General features: G+C 39.0%; 2 protein-coding genes and 1 long non-coding RNA gene across 3 annotated transcripts in view; all 3 read left to right on the top strand.

Moving 5' to 3' along the window:
- Positions 1-222, top strand: part of LOC140139360 (uncharacterized) — a 71538-nt gene extending 71316 nt beyond the window's left edge. Inside the window, exon 6 of the long non-coding RNA XR_011857095.1 lies at positions 83-222. This is a non-coding gene — a long non-coding RNA (uncharacterized lncRNA). The remainder of the gene's footprint in view (positions 1-82) is intronic.
- A 1257-nt stretch (positions 223-1479) lies between these two features.
- Positions 1480-8249, top strand: LOC140139820 (uncharacterized). The gene is made up of 5 exons (XM_072161556.1): positions 1480-1721; positions 2788-2881; positions 3060-3128; positions 4799-4838; positions 7203-8249. The coding sequence occupies exons 1-5, from the start codon at positions 1487-1489 to the stop codon at positions 8247-8249; spliced, it is 1485 nt and encodes a 494-aa protein (XP_072017657.1). The 5' UTR covers positions 1480-1486.
- LOC140139821 (uncharacterized) lies at positions 8228-20020 on the top strand. The gene is made up of 6 exons (XM_072161557.1): positions 8228-8499; positions 13301-13491; positions 15300-15424; positions 16401-16671; positions 17846-18018; positions 18714-20020. Exons 1-6 carry the CDS (start codon positions 8345-8347, stop codon positions 18810-18812), a joined length of 1014 nt encoding a protein of 337 aa, XP_072017658.1. The 5' UTR covers positions 8228-8344; the 3' UTR covers positions 18813-20020.
- Positions 20021-21080: the final 1060 nt, after the last annotated feature.

Below are 21080 nucleotides of genomic sequence, written 5' to 3'. Positions count from 1 at the left end.
ATCCCCCAACGTTTAAAACGTTTTAGAAATATCTTTTGTTTGATAGGATTGTTTGTGTCTTATGTTTGTTTCTTCCTGATAGCGGTATCAATATCTATGCAATGGTATGCGGTAGGTTACCATTCACAACACCACACTCGGAGAACCGACGTCAGCGCTTGTTACAGCAATTACAGTACGGACTGGGGCCTATACAGGAAAAGGAAATGTATCTCAAACTGACCAGTGGTAAGAAAACAAACAAACCAACAAACACATGAAAAAAAAATATAAAAAATAAAAAAACAAACCAAAAAAATAAATAAAATAAAACAACAACAACAACAAACCAAAAAAATAAATAAAATAAAACAACAACAACAACAACAACAAAAACACCGACCACTATACCCACCCTAACAAACAAACCAAATCGACCTTAACGAACAGCTCAACAAATTAGCCGCATGTATAAAACAAACACATGGTTTTTGACGAATGAATTAACAAATGAAGGAACGTAAAGCTAAACAAATTAGCAAACAGACGGCTAAATATTGAATAAAACAAACAAACAAACACATGCTCACCCCAACAAATATTTATCTTGCCAGATTTTGAGGCCTTTTGCCCATTTTTATCAACTTTTTCTCCCTTGGGACCTTGCCCCTACCCCACTTAAGACATTGTTATTATTAAAAGAAGTGAAAGACACAAGCAAAAAACAAATAATACAAATCCAGATGAACAATTTATCAATTTATTTCAGAATGTCGGGATTTGTTACATAACTGTATCGAACCAAACCCAGAACTACGAGCACCGCTTCTCGATATCGAAGTCCAGCCGTGGATTACCGACAGTGGTTTCCTGCCATTTTTCCCCTACCAGCAACCCAGGAAGGATAGAGGAACTAGGCAGTTGGTAATTATTCATGTTATTTGATTGCAGATTCATAGGTATAGTGGTAACTTACCGAAGGCGCTTTCGAGGAACTTCCTCGTCATCAGCCGATGTTGCTAGCTCTGGTGTTTCTTGGACACGACTAAGAGACCAATCTGATCAGATGATATCACACTATAGGTGACGTCTCAGATGTTAGAAAATTCCCTGGTCTTGCTGGGTTTGATCATGTTGTAACTCGATTCAATGAGAGTCCTTGTTTCTTGACATGCTTCATCTGGGTCTGAACTTGAAAGCGCTCCAGGTAAACGAAATAAACAAGTATTGTTGAAGTCCTATTTTGACATATTCTTAATTGTGTCATTAATTTTGCAAACTGACTTTGTCAGGTTTCTTTTTTCTGCTTTCACAAACAAATTCTAAATGTTTTAAGTGGTGTCAAAGCAAAATCACGTTATTCTAAAACTGTTGGGTGCGACAAAGTACCCACTGCATTTGTGACTGCTAACTCAGCCTTGTAGTTTTGTCAGCCTCGTATGTCACGTGCCGCATGTCCTATACCGCCTGATGATTTCTTGATTATTTTTCACAGATAATCAACAAAATGTCAACCCTTCTGAACGTCAGCGAGAATAAAATATGTAGCAATGTTCACGAGTATCGTCTTGATGAAGTCAGTGCAATATACAACTTACTTATGGAGGACCACCTGAACTCGAAACGATTGGTTACCGATCATACTACGATGCAGGGAGTCAGGCGCCCTCATGCAGCGGAGGGCGGTGCAAAGCAAGATGGCGGAGGTGTTGATGTTCGGAAATCGGAAGAGCAAGAGACAAGTATGTTAGGAATTTTTGTTGTTGTTGTCATCATGGCACTTTTGGCCTGTTTTGTGAATTATGTGCCTAAAATAACATGGAATGCCGAAATGATAAAATGACCAATTTTATAAGTCCCAACATTTTCATATTTCTGCACATGTTAGGGACCGTTCAAAAACACTTGTTAGGGGGGCCTCAAAAATTTCAGGGCCCCCCTTTTTGACATGAAAATTATGGGTCAACCCCATAGAAAAACATATAAACTCAATTTTCCCAGGAAAATTTGCGGTCATTTTTTTCAGGGCCACCCCTTAGGAGGGTCAAAACTTTTAAGGGCCCCTTTTTTCTTTTTGGTCCCCTAACAAGTGTTTGTGAACGGTCCCTTATTATGGTAATGTACAATTCGGTGTGTTTTTGTTCATAGCAACGAATCATAGATTACTATGCGAGGTGTCAGATTTGCCAGAGTGCAGAAATCTGGGCATGTCCACATAGTTGCTAAATTTCGGCATTTGAAATTGTTGTCGATACTTCGATATTGTCGATACTTGCATTGTTACTTTGTTTCGGTTTTACAATTATCGGTATTTAATTGCCGGTTCAACATTATTACTCCATTTAAACTGCCTGTATTTGAATGTTCGCCATCATTACTTCATTTCCGCACTTGGATTACCAGCATTTCGGTATAAACGTATCTTGCTGAAATGCCTACATTCTGCAATGAACCTGCAGAAAAGTTAGTTAGTGATTTATTTATTAACTTTTTAGCACGTGTCATGAAAACATGGTATAAAAAGTGCACAGGGGAAACTCAGATAAGTAATTTGAAGAGATCCCTTACATCACAACAACAAAACAGTAGATAAAGTTGTGAGTCTAAATGTAGCTTTTACACAAGTCGCACAGAAAAAAAGTTAAACATAAATAAATTGCACTACACTTGAGTTTGGGAATATATAAGCCTACGCCTAAATAGGTCGATCCTTCATGTAATATTTCGTTTAAACTAACCCTAACCCTATAAGCCTAAACCTAATCCTAACCCTAATCCTAAATATGGAAATCTCATTGATATTTTCAGCAGCAACCGATGCAGTTGAAGTACGAGTGAGTCTTCGAACGCCCACCATTATTGCAATGGTTAGGCCAAGTCAGGCGGACGCTGGCGTTGACAGGTGCGTATGAAGGCTTATCAAAAGTCTGGGGATCATGACTTTCTGAAAATCGCTGTCATTATGTTTGCTTACAAATTGTATCATCAGTGCTATGTGAATTATGAAAAAAAAACCCGGATATGAATCATGTAAATAATAATTTTATGAATGAATATATTTCTGCCCTTTTCTTATGTAGACGAATGTTGAAGTCTGCAGACTTCGAATTACGAGCCATTAAGGATGCTGACGTAACATCATCAAAGAGGTACGTCTTCATAATACAAACAGGGAAAGAAGTAAGGTACCAGTTATGTTCACCCCTGTATATCCTAAAAAACACAAATAATTATGTCAAAATTAAAACCAGCAGCCAATACCTGTAGCCTTTAGCGCTGATTTAAGACCTCATTTGTTGAAATCGGTTTAGATAAAAAGAAGCGGTGATATAAATCGAAAGAAAAGAACGAAATCAAAAGTTGTATTTTAATGTTCTAATCATTGGAAAGCAGGGCGCTTAATCGAGAATACTACAATCGAGAATAGTACAAATCAATAGAGAATGCAAAGGAGCAAACCGCAAACTTTTGAATTTAGGATCATTGTGTCTTTTTCCTTACCGATTTTAACGAACGAGGTAAAAAATGCAGCTATTGACTGCTGGTTCTAATAAGACATCTGTCTTTGTTTAGGATATACAGGGGTGAGAATAACTGGTGCCTTAATTAAACCTTTGCGGTCTGTATTATGCCAAACTTTAGGCGGAGAAGTATGAAGTTTGCCTAAATGTCCCATTCAGTCATATTATCAATGACTATTACAAGCTATTACAACGGATATTGGTCGTCAGAATGCGTACTGTCACTTTAGTGTACCGCATGGATCCGTTCTAGGCCCCGTGATATCATATGTATATCAATTTTTGAAATAATGTTCTGTTACATTATTTTGTCTGTGAAACGATAATTATAATTAATACTATTTTGCAGTAAACCTTTGTCGAGCGCGACTACCGTGATGTTGCAAATTCGGAGCTAACAACGTGTACGGGGCACAGTTCATTCATAAATTTCCACTCGGCAACAGCAGATCGCCTCAGCAGCCAATCAGAGACAAGTGCGTCCAACGCAGTAAATACGCGATGCATGCTTGAAATATGCGCTCGTCAAAGGTTTACCGCAATTGATTATAGCACTACAAGTATTCCTGTTTTTTGTGCTATATAAGTTGTCACAAGTATTATAATCATGGCTATGAAAAATGCCTATGGCCGAAAGCTTGCCCAATCTTAATACTAATTACGGCGTGTCCGTCCGTCCGTCCTCTGTCCGCGCGCTATCGCGTTCGCGTCCTCGCGTTTCGCGTTCACGCGGTGCACTATCGCGTGCTCGCGGTGCGCTATCGCGGAGTATCAACGGGAGTGTGCGCGGAGTACAGTGCGCGCATCGGAAAAGTGTAACTAACAGGTGCATCTCATCGGACCAAAAATTATAGGCCTTATTTTCAACACATATTTCAATACCGAAAACGTGCACACACCAAACACGTGCATATAGGCCTACTTCAGCAGAACATGACTATTTCCGGAATCCTCCGGAATGGTTATCATAAAAATTATCCGTTGTGGTAAGGCCTATAACCGTTTTTGCATTCACGTTCCTCGCGATTGATTTCATTACTTAGGCCTACCGAACTACGGAAGTAAGCATCGCACCTATAAAACAAACAGAGTTGATTAAGTTGTGTCAAGTTGGGTCTTGATCATTGAGAGACGCATTTCATAGTAGTCAGGGCAGGTATATGGGTAACGGGTTTGGGTAATTAGAAATAGGCCTATCACGAGAAGCGACCGAGTTTTATATGTTTCCCGGTGGTTTCCTACTTTTTACTTTTGTATTTATGACCTAATAATGTGCCCGTTCTGCTTTCCTATAACAGGCGGCGACCGAAGACATGCTTTACACAGTGTGGCTCAAAGGTAAATACGTTGAAACTATTATAATTGGCTTGTTGTTTTGGCAGAGGATGTTTAATTACATTAAAGATACATTAAAGATGTTTTTCTCTGGAACGTTGGAAAAATGCTATACTGTATGCGGATTGAGTCCCCCTCTATTTCATTTACAGTAAATATCCATCACGTGAAGTATGTAATAAGAAGAAGAATGGAAATGGAAATTTGAGAGTTATCCTCTTTTTGATGATTTTGCTAGACTTCGTTTGAACGAACCTAGTATAGAATTCTGACAAATCATCTTTCAAAACCATTTAAGAAGAAGTTAATAAAATCATTTCATACGTTCCTAATACAAAGAATAATCATAATAATAGCAATGAAAGTTAAATTAGATTGGGTGGCTAACAAAATCACGGTCAACTATAAATCACAAAATTGAAAAATGTACCTACGTATCAAAATGTGACCTACCATTTGTCATTATAATGATTTCCAGATATTTGTGAGACGAACGCGGAGGAATGTTAAGAAGACTAAACGAAGAAAACTCGGTACCTATCGGGGCACCGATAGTGCTATAGGACCGACTTAGACAATGTGCCTAAAAAGTGTCTTAAACGGAGAGAACCGTTACCGGATTCAGATAATGAAATTGAAAGCTTTCTGAAAAAAAAATCCATCTCTATCATTTAGTTTATACAGTTCACTTTTTGTCACACTTATGGGTGATTCTCTGAAAAGAGTAACTTTTAAGTCCCGCGACTTCCGGCGCTCATAAAAGTTTTAAAAGCGGATTTTTTTTTTTCTTTTTTTGCTTAGTCATGGACTTTTGTATGTATAAAAATAGTTAAGAACATCCAAGTGGGGAAAAATTAATTTCTTGGAGTCAAAAAATTCTTCAATATCTGACGACCCCCCTGAAAACCCCATGTCCCGATGTCACGCACCGAATTTTAGTGATTTTGTAGTATTTTTGTGAGCAAGTGTGGGAAGTGAAAATTACCACTGACTGGGGTAAATATCATGTCTAAGAAGGTTTAAATGCTTCAAACCACTTCTAAAGTCAATATTATGGAATAATTCAAAATTTGTGTCAAAAATTGCTGTCCCTTGGTTTTGCATCATTGCCGTCACATTGGCATCAAAACGACTGGAGGTGAAGACCAAATATCAGAGGTCAATAATTTGACCCTGTACGCTGCCTTTACAGACGACGAAAACATCAACCCGGAATAGGTGCACATTGGCACTCTTTTCCTGCCAATTTTGAGGGTATCTTCAAGTATACACGCGCGTACCTTTATTCAACATCATCTCCAAACGTTTCTGATCAATTTGATATAAGTCTTATTGTTGAAATTTTCCGGAAAATAATGATGGTTGAATATGTCCCACAAGCTGTTGTGGTGATATGTAACACGTGGGTAAGATTAACCCTGCTATTAAACGTAAGCAATGTCTGAACCATCATCTCCGCTACATCAGTTGGCGTCACAATTTGCCGTGGCGGAGATGATTCTCTATAGGAATTCGTGTAGAAATATCATCTCCGTCACATCACCATCATCTCCATCACATCACCGGATCTTGAGATACAGCGAAGTCCAGTTTAGTTTATCAGAAAATGCTTACCAATTCTAGACCTTCTCATCTGTATGAATTTAATTTTCAAGTAGTGTGAAAACATTACTGAAATCAAATGTCTGTGACGGAGATGATTCTCTATAGGAATTTGTGTAGAAATATCATCTCCGTCACATCACTATCATCTCCATCACAGCATTGTCATCTCCATCACAATTGTTGTTGACCTTTATTTGACCTTTGACCCAGACAACATGGAATTTACTATTTGGAAATGTAATTGATATTGTATGTGTTTACTATGTCAATAGAAATTTATTTAGTTATTTCAAGCAAAATTATGAATATACTTAAGTTTGTATAAAAAAATACTAACAGACATGACATTTTCCGTACAGGCTGCCTCTCATTGTCCCAACTAAATGACGAAAGTACAAAATCATATTTTTTTAAATGAAAAAAGCAAACATGAATCAAGCAACTTACAAGTTATCCATAAAACTCATAATTAAGAGTTTTAACAATTTTTTGTCCTTATTTCTTTTTTGGCCTAAATGTGACGGAGATGATGCTCACCTGGCACAACCTGCAGATTACGCCCTCTATAATATAGAGGGCGCCCTAAAGATTGCGCCAAATATTGTTTTCATGCACTAGAGACTTACATCCTTACAGATATGTAAAGGAAACATTTTTATAATCATTTTCAAATTCATATTTGCCTATCTTCAAATAGTACACCTTTTCAGAGAAATACCCTTATATAATAAAATTCACTTTTTCGATACACTTTTAAAACAGGGTAAACCTATGGGCAATGCAACCACTCATAACATCATGCTGGCTAGAAGTAACAATTTCGGCTCTCCGGTTCCGTCGCCGCATCAGAAATTAAAAGCACAAAGAAACGAACCAAAGGGTGTGACAGCACCAGCACCAGAGCCGGAAGAGATTACGTTACCTTGCGAACGAGATGCATCACCAAAACCAGGGCCCGAAGAGAACGCGTTACCTTGTGAGCGAGAGAATAATTCAGATTACGAGCATCTACAATTTGATAAGCGTAGGCAGCAAAAGACTCTACGATTCGCCACCGAAGTGGATGGTCGCATTAAAATATTAGATCAAATCGACACGAATGACGAATGCAATGAAAGCACCTCTAGAGCAGCTCAAAATGATAGTGTCCGTGGTAAGACGCAATGTGCCGCGATCTCAAAATCTAGTGCGGCGAGACAGTTGCAACTGCAGATGTGCGATGATTGCGCATTTGTCGTGATCAATCCGAACTTACCAGAGTCGCAGAAGGAGGTCAAAGTGATCGACATGGTGCAGTATTTCAATACCAAGCATGGATATCGCGTTAGCGAGACTCCATTTGTTTTCCCAAAAGGGAAAGTTTTGGAGCCAGATGCCGCTATCAAGTCAAAAGTTAATCGCAAATCGCAGGTAGATTCGTCGAAGGAATCATACTGTGATAGTGATCGCGATGTGGTTACGCTGGAAATGCCGCAAACATCGCATGCGGTTGCGTATAAACGATGCACACCTTATGCAGGATCAGGAATGCGTAAAGAGGACGAGACACAACCACCCACAGCTATTGACATTAAACTACCGCGTAACGATGAGGGATACCAAAGTGATAGTGAATCGGAACGTGGTCCATCTGCCACCCACAAAAGGCAAGGTGGCGACCACGCTTCTACCAGGTATCTCGACGAGGGTCTGGTAGTAACCGATCATCGCCGTCCCGCCGCACTCCTCGACATCATTGCTGTGATCCCTCACCACCGTCATCAAACAGGGTACCAGACAATGAAAAACCTCTGTATTGTACACCAGTAGCCTCTTTCCAGACAACTCAAGATTTACTAAGTACCAGGCGACTTCAAGTTGACGACGCAGAATCAACTGCTGAGGAAGATATTACGAAGAATCGGATGCCGCTGCGCATGTGTTGGAAGAAAGATTGGGTGCCAGAGGCGAGTGCACGAAAGAAAGTTGAGGAAATGAAAACCAAGAATAATGCGAAAGCCAGAGAGCTTATGCAAAAGAATAGTCGACGTGAAACTTACCCGCAGAAAGATGAGATGAGGTAAGCTTGGATATTTTATTTTAGCGCTAACAAACTGCCAAATGACACCTTTAGATACTTTATATTAGTTTTGTTATTTGAGACGATAGATGCACGACAGCGGCTAAAAACAATACCTTTATTCTCATTCTTCAACACTTCAATTCAAATAGAAATATCATAAGTATATTACAAATTTTAATCAAATCAAATCCTACATTTTATAAGGACCTACCTAGGGCTTAAAATCGATCAGTCCCGATGTTGCTATGCGACTCCCGATTGGTTCAAATAGCGAGCACGCGTATCGTGTTGATGCACACGCGCTGACCCGTGTGATATCGTGTCATATCACACGGGTAAGAACCAATGAGATTGCAGGAACGTTCTCAAGTGTTTAAGAATGAGAATAAAGGTATTGGTTTTAGCCCCTGGAGTGTATCTATCGTCTCATATAACACGGGCGACATCATTATTTTAAGTAAAACAACGAGGCGAAGCCGAGTTGTTTTACGCCAAAAATAATGATTTCGCCCGTGTTATATGAGACGATAGATACACGACAGCGGCTAAAAACAATACCTTTATTCTCATTCTTAAACTCTTCAATTCAAATAGAAATATCATAAGTATTACACATTTTAATCAAATTAAATCCTATGCATTTTAAAAGGAACTACCTAGGGCTTAAAATCGATCAGTCCCGTTGTTGCTGTGCGCCTCCGATTGGTTCAAATAGCGCGCACGCGTATCGCGTTGATGCACACTCGCTGACCCGTGTGATATCGTGTCATATCACACGGGTAAGAACCAATGAGATTGCAGGAACGTTCTCAAGTGTTTAAGAATATGGATTAGAGCCTTTTGGCAATGTTGTATTGAAACTTTTAGTTTCGACTGTGTTTCAATAGCGAAACAGAATTTGACGCGTTTAAATTATTTTTTATTTCATCGTTTCTAGTAACGATTACAGTTCTAATTTGCAAGTGATTTTTATTACTTTGTAACTTATGCCATGGAAAAAAAATAAAGAGTTATTAATTGTTTGTGTTATATAACAAATGGCTTGATCACAAAGTGTTATGCACTATGTCTTTTGGGCAATATTGTACACGTGGAAACTTCTAGTTTCGACTGGGTTTCAATAGCGAAACAGAATTTTGGGTATTGCAAATTTCAGAACTCCTAGCTATATGCCTCAAAATCAGTAAAAATGTGGACCGTTGCTATCCCAGGTAAATAAAAAAAGTAATCAGTTACTAAGCTAGCCATGCGCGTCGCACGGGCTTATCTAATGCCAAGCCGCTCGCGTAGCGCAGCGATACTGCGCGGGTAACGCAGCACTACGCCGGCGCGCGCGTAAACCACGCAGGGTCAGGTAATGAATGATATTACGGGTGAACGACCGTAGACACGCTATGAGGGGAGGGCGTAATAAATATGGGAAAAAGATGTGCGTTAAAAAGTACAAACAACATGAAGTGGAAGGCCTACTATAAATATAAAATAAAATAAAATAAGGACAAAAAGGTACGATGTGTGGGTTATAGTTAGTCACAGTAAGAAAATGAAAACGGGAATAAAATGGGTTAAAGAAGGAAAGAAAGAAACTGATCATGTACGGGAAAAAGCTAAAATAAGATTAGGAAATTTAAAATAAAAAAGCTATTTAACTGAGTACAGAATTAAATAAACTAGCGGGATACCCGCGCTTCGCGCGGGTCCCCGCTAGATGAGTAAATGGGAGCGTTCACTATATAACAGGAATATTTACTGAACAGGTAAAATCATTGAAAAGGTACATTTTATTTATCTCAATCTGTCTCTTCTTACATTTTCTTTTTTATTTTCTTCTGCTTAGTTTGTGATTTTCCGTTTCCATGTTATTTATTTATTTAAACCCGTTCCGATTATTTTCTAAATCTGTTCTTTCTTACATTTTCCTTTTATCTGTTTTTTATTTGCTGCTTGCGATTTCCCGTTTCCATGTTTTTTATTTAATTCTGATCTCATTATTTTAGCTTCTTTTTTCCTTACATTTCCTGATTAGTTTCTTTCCTTCTTTGTTTCTTTCCGTTTCATTTAGTTACTTTAACCCGGGATTACTCGTACCTTTTTTGTCTTTATTTTCCTTTATAGTACTGCTTCATGTTGTTTATACAACAAACATCTTTTTCCCGTATTTATTACGGTACGTCCTCTCATAGCGTGTCTGCGGATGTGTTCACCCGCATAATCCCGTGATCCGTCCATGTACCTTTTTGTCCTTTATTTTTCCTTCTTTCCATATTATCATGTTCACTGGTCTCTGGCTCGCAAGTCGCGTGGCTCTGCGCCGTTTACGCGCGCATTGGCGTAGTGCGAATTACGCACGCGGCGCCGACGCGCTGCCGGCCAGCTGCAGTGACGCGTAGGCTGGCAACTGATTTTCATAACAAAAACCCGTTTTTACCCATATTTTCACTGTTTTTGCAGCCAATTCTTGACTGTTTTCAACCAAATAAAGTTTAAACACGTTCCCGTATATTCCCCGATCTCCCGTATGAATTTGGCGACATTTGGATCGAAACTGACGGAGCCTTTGATTATCTCACATACATAGTCACAACATTCCCCTATTTATAGTAAGACTAGCGGGATACCCGCGCTTCGCGCGGGTCCCCGCTAGATGAGTAAATGGGAGCGTTCACTATATAACAGGAAGATTTACTGAACAGGTAAAATCATTGAAAAGGTACATTTTATTTATCTCAATCTGTCTCTTCTTACATTTTCTTTTTTAGTTTCTTCTGCTTAGCTTGTGATTTTCCGTTTCCATGTTATTTATTTATTTAACCCTGTTCCGATTATTTTCTAAATCTGTTCTTTCTTACATTTTCCTTTTATCTGTTTTTTATTTGCTGCTTGTGATTTCCCGTTTCCATGTTTTTTATTTAATTCTGATCTCATTATTTTAGCTTCTTTTTTTCTTACATTTCCTGATTAGTTTCTTTCCTTCTTTCCGTTTCATTTAGTTACTTTAACCCGGGATTACTCGTACCTTTTTTGTCCTTATTTTCCTTTATAGTACCGCTTCATGTTGTTTATACAACAAATATCTTTTTCCCATGTTTTTTTTATTTAATTCTGTTCTCATTATTTTAGCTTCTTTTTTTCTTACATTTCCTGATTAGTTTCTTTCCTTCTTTCCGTTTCATTTAGTTACTTTAACCCGGGATTACTCGTACCTTTTTTGTCCTTATTTTCCTTTATAGTACCGCTTCATGTTGTTTATACAACAAACATCTTTTTCCCGTATTTATTACGTCCTCTCATAGCGTGTCTGCGGATGTGTTCACCCGCATAATCCCGTGACCCGTCCATGTACCTTTTTGTCCTTTATTTTTCCTTCTTTCCATATTATCATGTCCACTGGTCTCTGGCTCGCGAGTCGCGTGGCTCTGCGCCGTTTACTCGCGCATTGGCGTAGTGCGTATTACGCACGCGGCGCCGACGCGCTGCCGGCCAGCTGCAGTGACGCGTAGGCTGACAACTGATTTTCATAACAAAAACCCCGTTTTTACCCATATTTTCACTGTTTTTGCAGCCAATTCTTGACCGTTTTCAACCAAATAAAGTTTAAACACGTTCCCGTATATTCCCCGATCTCCCGTATGAATTTGGCAATATTTGGATCCAAACTGACGGAGCCTTTGATTATCTCACATACATAGTCACAACATTCCCCTATTTATAGTAAGACTAGCGGGACACCCGCGCTTCGCGCGGGTCCCAGCTAGATGAGTAAACGGAAGCGTTCACTCAAACAGGAGGAATTACTGTACAGGTAGACTCATTGAAAATTCCTCATTCCTTCCGAATCCTTATGATTTTTATCATCTTGGTAATCTCGTAACCCCATCCCATTAAACCACAACCCCGTACCCGTAATCCATCCAAAGTAGGCCTACCTTTTTATGTCCTTCTTTCTTTTCTTTTCCCCCTCCCGTACCCTTACGATATTTATGTCTTCGTAGGCCTAATCCCGTTATCCCATATCCCGTACACCATAACCCCGAGCGCAAGTTGGCTATGCGCACGCCGCACCCGTGCGTGCAAGTCAAGTGGCGCGCGTCGTGTACGCCGACGCGCTAATGGCGCGGTTTATGCTAGACATGTAGACGCGTTGGTTGGCATAGGCCGTAAAGAAACAACCGTTATAAATTTGCCCGAAAACCCCACTTTTTACTGATTTTGAGGCCAATTCTTGACCGTTTTCAACCAAATAAATTTTAAACACATTGTCGTATATTCCTCGATCTCCCGTATGAATTTGGCGACATTTGGATCGAAACTGACGGAGCTTTTGCGTGGACACACATACAACATTCCCCTATTTATAGTAAGATAACATGAAAACGGGAAATGACAAGCTAAGCAGCAAATAAAAAAAGAAGCTAAAAGGGAAATGTAAGAAAGGACAGAAAATAACGGGGACGGGATTGAATTGGTAAAAAAACATGAAAACGGAAAATCTTTATAGCAGCATTTTTTTTTTAAATGGACCAAAATGTAGAAGAAACTAAACAGAAAGAAAGAAGCTAAAATAGAAACGTAGAAACGTAGGGAGGGTCGGCCTCAGATAAATAAAATTTACCTTTTCAATTATTCTACCTTTTGAGTAATTCCTCCTGTTTTAGTGAACGCTCCCATTTACTCATCTAGCGGGGACCCGCGCGAAACGCGGGTGTCCCGCTAGTTTGTTTTAATAACGGGTTCAAATCGTTCTACTTTAGCCTGTGTAGTAATACCAATTTTTAATTATTCACACTTATTGCCTCAGAATTCGCACAGGAAGGTTGAACACTGGACCTGGCGTAAGATCTACAAAGTCATTGTCACCATCGGCTAGAACAAGCCGAGCGGCAACATCACATCCTGTAACGGCAACATCGCGTGACAAAGTTGCGCCACGACATGCGACGTGCAGTGGAAAATCACATAAGAACGCCTTTAGGATGGAGAAATATTCTGGTGAGTATTGAAGCTACATCTAGCTTCATCTGTTAATGAGGAGCAATCGTTCAACAAAGTACGCGCACGAAAACGTTACGGCCATTCTGTGGCTGCCGCTTTTTGTCAAAGTACAATCTTGACATCTTCTGTGTAAGCGTACATATACTCTGATCAGCTCGTAATAGGCCGTACTCGAAACATCATGGATTGATATAGAATGGCGTACACACAGCCAAGGATTCTCGAGTACTAATATACTATAGGATAAGCCACACGTTTGCGCAAATGAAGTCAATGCGCGACCATACATGTGATGGCATGCGCTGTGTAAGAGATTGACCTGTGGAAGAGTTGATGCATGTTTATTTTCATTCTGTAACTTAAAATTGCCGACGAATGAATAACGAACACTCTTTTCATTACTATTATATTGTGAAAAAACAAGTAGCTGAGGTGTTAGGTCAATATGCTAGGAAAATATTATAACCGATGATGACTTTGGCTAAATCAGCTGTATTTTTCCTGGAAAGGGTACGTAAAATAGCACTCGACATCCGCCATCTTGGATAAATTTGGTGTACTGAAAATGCCCAGCAACTGTCAATCAAATACGGGATTGTCAATTAAATACGGGATATTTCACTGTTGAAGCAGTACGCACAACGTTCGTAGTGCACGTACGTAAATTGTAGGCTAAGTAGCTTTAAGTGTTACTATGTGTACTGAAAATGCCTAGCAACTGTCACTCAAACTGCCGATGTGTCAATTAAACGGCCGTAAAGTGACTTCACTTTTTATACAGGCTTTGAATACGAGTGTCACGGCTCTGACACAGCTTGGCGCAGCACCTACGCGAACTGCGCTTTGCGTATTGCGTGACCGGTGCGCGTTTTGTGAACTTACACGATCGTAAGTTGGGACTTTATTGACTTGTGCAGTAACAAAAAATGAATATTTCTCGCCTATTACGAACTGATCATAGTATAGGCACCTATGATAATACACTTTACAGCTCCATGATACCACAAACAGCATGTGACTGATTTGTTAGACACGCACTATGAGCCATAATGATATCCTAGTAAAGCCCCTTTTGACCTCGAGTTGTTGAACACGAGGTTTTGTACGTAATACATTCAAAGGTCATTCTTTTTGAGTGTAGAAGCACGTTGGGGTTAAGGAGCTGTACGTGTTCTAGAGATTGTTATGTTTGCGTTCCTTATGTGACGGGCATTCAAACGATCGGCCTCATGAATATGCGAGAATTCTCAGCATACAAAGCAGCACGGGGACGTACTTTGCCTGTTGGCGGATGGTCTGTATTATGTTTTCGTCTATGGCTACACCGATGTGGCGGCAGGGGTTGGGGGAATAGCATTTAAACTGGGGTGGAGGAGTGTAGCTGTGTAGATATGTGTGTGAGGGAAGGGGAGCCACATATGGAGTTGCCACCAGAACTGTAACGATTCTAGTCAATTTCATCTATTGTTCAGGCCTGGTGGAATCCAGAAGGTCGAATCAGTGTACAATGTAATTAACAAAAACTAAGATAGCCTATTTACGATTGCGTCATCACTATATTGATAGCCTGCTCACATAATAATAAATAACGTCGTTGTTCTGGCAAAACCTCGTAACTCCAATAGCTGCTATGTGTTAAACATGTATATAATTAACACCTAGCAGCTATTGCAGTAACGAAGTTTTGCAAGAACAGTGAAAACAACCGAGGGCAATGTTGCTATTGAATAAAAAAGAAGATCAGTATGATATGTCCAAGCTAATAGTCATATTTTGAATATGTTAATGTTATATCTTTTTACAAGGGGAATGTTCGCCGCCTGATCCGCCTAGTAATGTACTAGACCTATCCAAACAGCACCTTCTGACCATGCTACACGAGGCCTCGGCTACACTCGTGAATGAGACTAAAATGGCGGAGAGAAAACAGGTAAAACATTTAGTCAGTCAATGAAAGCATCGATTTTTTTCCCTGCAATTTTGTTAAATTTTACGATGATCACGTGCATTCTACTTACACGTCGTCTCTATAGTATAAGGGCAAAAAAGCGAAAAGAGTGGTACATGGTATTAGGGACAGCTCTTAATGTTGCGATAAAATGTCACTGTAAAATTGTGTGCGCTATTAGGAATATTATCACCTCAAAATAAAAATTCGTTACAATATGGTAAAACCTGTCCATGGTCCAAAAACACGTTTTTTTACCATATTAGGAAACACAAGCCCAATGATAGTACGCGGAAAATCTAGGTGTTAACTACCCCCTATCAATACTGATGGTATGATAACTTAAGCCCATGAGAACTACCTGCCGATTGGTCAAAATGAATATTGTGTCCAATCAAGCAAAATTGCAAGTTTGACAATAAATATTTTAAAGCCTATTTGAAATAAGCAGTTATCAACCAAACAGAAATGATGTTAGTATTGTCCAGTCAGTAGTGTCCAGAGGGTTAAATTGTTGGCTGAATTTTGTTCACCCCAAGTTCGGTAGTGACGTCAATACTTTTCGCGATTGCGCCGCAAGCGTGTCGACAAACCGCCCCAGTACGCGTGCATGTACATTCAGCGCATTTAACACTACGGGTGTGATTCGATACTGCGGCGAGCGAAATACGCACGTACGTCACTACCGAACTTGAGATGAACCAAATTATAGTACACCATGAATGTATTACATGATAAAAGAACATTGATATTATGGGATGATGTTCTCCAGACGACAGAATTACCAACCTCCCATATTAATTATTACGTGATATTACCCGTATTTGGCGAACCTGGGGACATTACGTCTCTCGGGGAATAATGGCTGTCTGCAAGCTGTGGTATTTACTTCAAAAACATGTAGATGAATAAAAAACACGAATAAAAAACACACCTTATTATTGTTAAAACCAAACAGTGTCAATCGCAGCTGCATTATTACCACCAAACCTCACACCAACATCAACCTGAAAAATCATGGCAAAAGGCGATGCATCAATTAAAGCCTCATTATCATGACACTTCCGGTCTTACAAAGCCGAAGATTACAGATGCATTGGAATCGGAAAAGAGATCGATATCGCGACCAGCGACAGTGAGAGCCTTGGGTAAGAGTCGGCGAAGTGGCGCCAGCTCGGCAAGTGGAGGAATAGCAAAGCAATTGGGCCAACGTGTGACATACGAAGAAGGTAGGGTATTGTAGATCTTTATACCCTTAAAGCCATATTATAACATTTTCAAACAAAATAGATTAGCATTTCTTTGCCATAAAATGTTAGCTTTTACTGTCAGATATATCCCTTTTATTTTTGAGCCGAACAACTACGGCAAAGCAAAGAAAATTGGAATTTACTACCAGCGCACACGTCGCCAATACGTACCACTCCTTCGGTCATGTTGTAATATGACCCTTTGTTGTGTATATCACCGTCCCGCACACCGTGTACGTACTGTGTGTTATGAACATCGTGTATGCGTTCGACTAATAATTCCATTGTAATAATAAAGCGCCGGTTCCGGCGTTTTATTCTAAATCCCGGATTTTGACAAAACTACAGCACTGCACCTAGAGTCTTGATTTTTGCAGGATATATTGGTTTAATAAAGTACAATTTAATCGTGTAAAAAAGGAATTTTAAAAACTCAGTGAGGGCGTCTTCCTCAGCAAATGTTATAATATGGCTTTAATATAACATTGGTGCTTTTATGCTCAATTGAAAGTCCAGCGGGTTTTACATCAAATCAGTGTGCTTCGGGAACTTAATTTTCATTATTTTCGATGTTTTTATAATGTCCTTGATATCCCAAGTTGTATGACACATGCATTATTCTAGCATGTCGAGGGAGTATTTTAGCGGATGATTTTTGCATGAAAGAAGACAAGATTATGGCCTCTGTAAAATTTCTGAACGCTCAGAAGCGTACGTCTGGGCTCAATGGGCTATTCCAGAAAATAGATGCACACCCCCTATAGAGGAGTTCGGATATCCAGACTTTTTGTCCAGTCGTGACTGTTGGAAATCCAGACTTTTAAAGTGCCCAAAGGCAAAAAAATCCGGCAGAAAAATAGTTTAAAATCAGAAATCCTCAATTTGAGAGCTCATTTTCAGCATTTCCGTGATTTTTCCTTCATTTGATTGGATTTCCAAGCTTTTTCCAGTAACATTGGCAACTGGAAATCCAGTCGTTTTCAGAAAGCAGACTTGGAAATCCGGACATTTTTTGTTTGAAAATTTACTCCTGTATAGGGGGTGTGCACCTATTTTATGGAATAGCCCAATCCAACCCATTTGATGGATGAACGACAACTTGAATACAGTATTGTCATTATCAATGTATGGTTCTATTTCTAACTCTACCTAGGTACCCTAAATCCAAAAACAGGACGCCCGCCAACTGTCCCGCCCTCTAAGCAAAGGAAACAACCGGTCTTTAATATGGAATCGAGTCGAACACCAGACCTGCCAGTTGAAAAGGTCAATTATCGGCTACCAAAAATGAGTAATGATCAAACCGGAGCTTGGGAAACATCTAAGGTAAAGAAGTCATCCATATAATGTGGTGACTTGATATTGCTTATATTATATTTAATGATTCCTCGTCAAATGCTTAATGAAATACTTAAGTATTTGCAATAATTAAAAAGGAATTACAATCTTGAAATAGCTTTGGCACGTTAGACACAAATACCATTTATTTAGCTGTAATGACTTGGCATGTGGTTACATGTCTAGCAAGTCAATATTGTGAGTAAAGGCTCTAGTACGCACTAGGGTGGTTTCAAATACTTATGTGCGCGGGTTTGGCCTTTGTGGCATAAAGGGTTATCTATTTGTGTTATATTATGTCACGTAAAATCAGGGTATCTTTATATTTAACATACGAGTATATATTCCTGGGCTAATCCAATTGAAATCCTACACCACCATCGAAGACATGACCGTAACCCACAAAGTCACCCAATAATTTCCATTTGAAATTTACACTCCCTCTGTGGAAAATTAAGATCATATCTTCATTAGGTGTGTATGGATTTCAACTGGAATAGCCCATATCACCTCTGTTATCTTTAAAGACCGAATTAAAAAGACTAATTTGCGTCTGACGTCATGACAAAGGCGCGCCGTGATTGGTTGCTGACCTGCGCAGTATGGCATTTTTGGTCTGATTGACAGGACGTCATACGCAAACTAGTCTTTTTAATTCGGTCTTCAATTATATCTTAATACAGGAATGGAGTGTAGGATACGCACTGGAAAGGAAACTAAGCAACACGTTGAAAGGAGGTGATGTGATCGCACAGATGAGGAGAACACCGTACGCAATGTAGGAGGGGGAGGGAGACATCGCAATGGGTCACTCACATTCTTCTTATGGAAATGGTCGATATTTACGCCGTGGAGTGGGGGAAGTAACAAGTTTCCACACAGTTTCTCCATTGATGTATCTTAAAATTGTCGTGTTCCTCGCTGATTCCACATGTTTCTTAACATATTTTAATCATGTAAAATTTTGTGTTCCTCTCCCATCCTCTTCACCTTACACAAAATCGCGCCCCTTTTTCCTGGCAAAATTGTGTTCCTCCTACAATCCACCGACGTAAAAATCGACCAGTCCCAACAATTTTAAAACGTCAGGGGGAAATTTTACCCAAGGTTGAATCAACTATAAACAACTGTTAAAATGGTTGGGTAATATCTTTGCGTTTTTTCAATGCAATGTTTTTACCCAAGTTTTAAGGTTGTTCATAGCTGAACCAACGTTATGTAAAAATGACCCATCGTTTTCACAGTGTAAAGCAGGGTTGCCACTCTCTTGGTGGGAATTATAATCACTCATTGACATTGTAATCAGGTAATAAGCCAAAGTGAACTTCATATAGAAGTCCCAAATATGCTAATTAGGATTATGAATACAATGTCACGCTCAAACACACATGTAACACTGGTACTCAATAATGGAATGAATCTATATTCCTCATTAGCATATTTGGGACTTCTATATGAAGCACCTACCAAAATAAGTAGGCCCTATTAACCGTTTTGGAGAATGACGTCATTCATTAGTGCAGAACAATATCAGTTAGCCAAGGTCGTGTCATGCTTGTGTTTCTAGTCATAACAAATCTGACCAAATATTTGAGAGGAGCTCTAGGCAAGCAAAATATAATGGAATATGTTGGACATTTATTGTTGAGTTGAAATGACAATATTTTTTTTGTAAAATGTCAAGCTCTGATAGTTCAAAAAGCGCTGATAGTTCAAAATCGTTCGGATGGAATTTTTCAGATTATTAACCCTTTCCAAAAATATCAAGTCAAATTATGTCTTCTAGTGAGTTAATCTTAGCACCTTGATTCTTAAAGTTTTACCATTCCTGTGTATGGGCAGTTAGTGATGTGGAGCAATATGGCACCGTCGCGACGATGTGCATTGATGTATGACGTCACTCTCCAAAAAGACTGAATATAGACCTGAAATGAAATAAGATACCAAAGTTACCGTCTCCACTAAAGAGTATATACGCTCTGTTCGAACTGTTAAAGTCATAATGTACGATCTTTTTTCAGAATTTACCTTTATTTTTTTCAAAACCGATTTTTTGGCATATTTGTAATACTTACACATGTTCTAACTTAAATCTATGAGCAAACTGTCAAATTCGTCCTATTTGTAGTAAAACAGGACGATTTTCTGTTGGTCCGACATAAAGTCATAATTTTTAGATTATGACTTTATGTCGGCCACGATCGCAAACCGTAGTCTCGTACAAAACTAGCTCGAGTTACGCTCCCTCCACATGTGGAGGGAGCGTAACCAAACTAACCGCGTAGGAGACTAACTCTGAGGCCGCACTCGCTGTCCTAATCCAAATAGTGCGAGATGTTTTGAGTGATAGAGGTGAAGTTTATGATGTTGTTTCTCTGCAAATTCCCAATGTTTTTCGCGTCCAAATGTATTGGGAACTTTCATAATGATTGCATATTATCATTTTAGAAGAAAAACAGAAAAATCTAAAAATTTAAAAAATCGTACATTAAGGCTTTAAATCAAGTGAGTATTTTCCCAAAATATCCCGGATTCTACTTATTTCTGCAACATTATTTTAGAGATCGTGTTTTTTCAAGTCAATAATTGAAAAAGTGCATGATAAAACTAGTGTTTTTTTATAAATTATATATTAAATTATTTTGTCATGTTGTGATGTTAATTTGTCAATCAAGGCCTCAAAAAGAGCTGCAGCATCGGTCAGTATAATTATGAAAAAAGAATGACAATAATAAAAATGCGATTAGGTATATATGAATTCTTGATTTGTTGAAATGTTATGTTTTAAAGGAACGGGTATTCATAATTAAAATCATGTCATGTGTGTGAAAATAAAATCCCTATTGTCATAGACCTACGAAGATTATTATACCATTCCAGTTTGCGGACCCTTGAACTATTTGCTGACCAAAATGTTTCAATTCTCTTTTTACACTAATAACACAACAATAATTTGTGCAAGAATAACTCGATACGTGACAAAAGACAAAATATACAAACAGTTACACGTACATGACGTATTGCTAATAACAGGGTCGTGACACTCGTAT

Source organism: Amphiura filiformis, chromosome 18 (genome assembly GCF_039555335.1).
Source record: "Amphiura filiformis chromosome 18, Afil_fr2py, whole genome shotgun sequence".
In the NCBI taxonomy this organism is placed as follows: domain Eukaryota; kingdom Metazoa; phylum Echinodermata; class Ophiuroidea; order Amphilepidida; family Amphiuridae; genus Amphiura; species Amphiura filiformis.
This window is presented reverse-complemented; position numbering and strand designations above follow the sequence as displayed.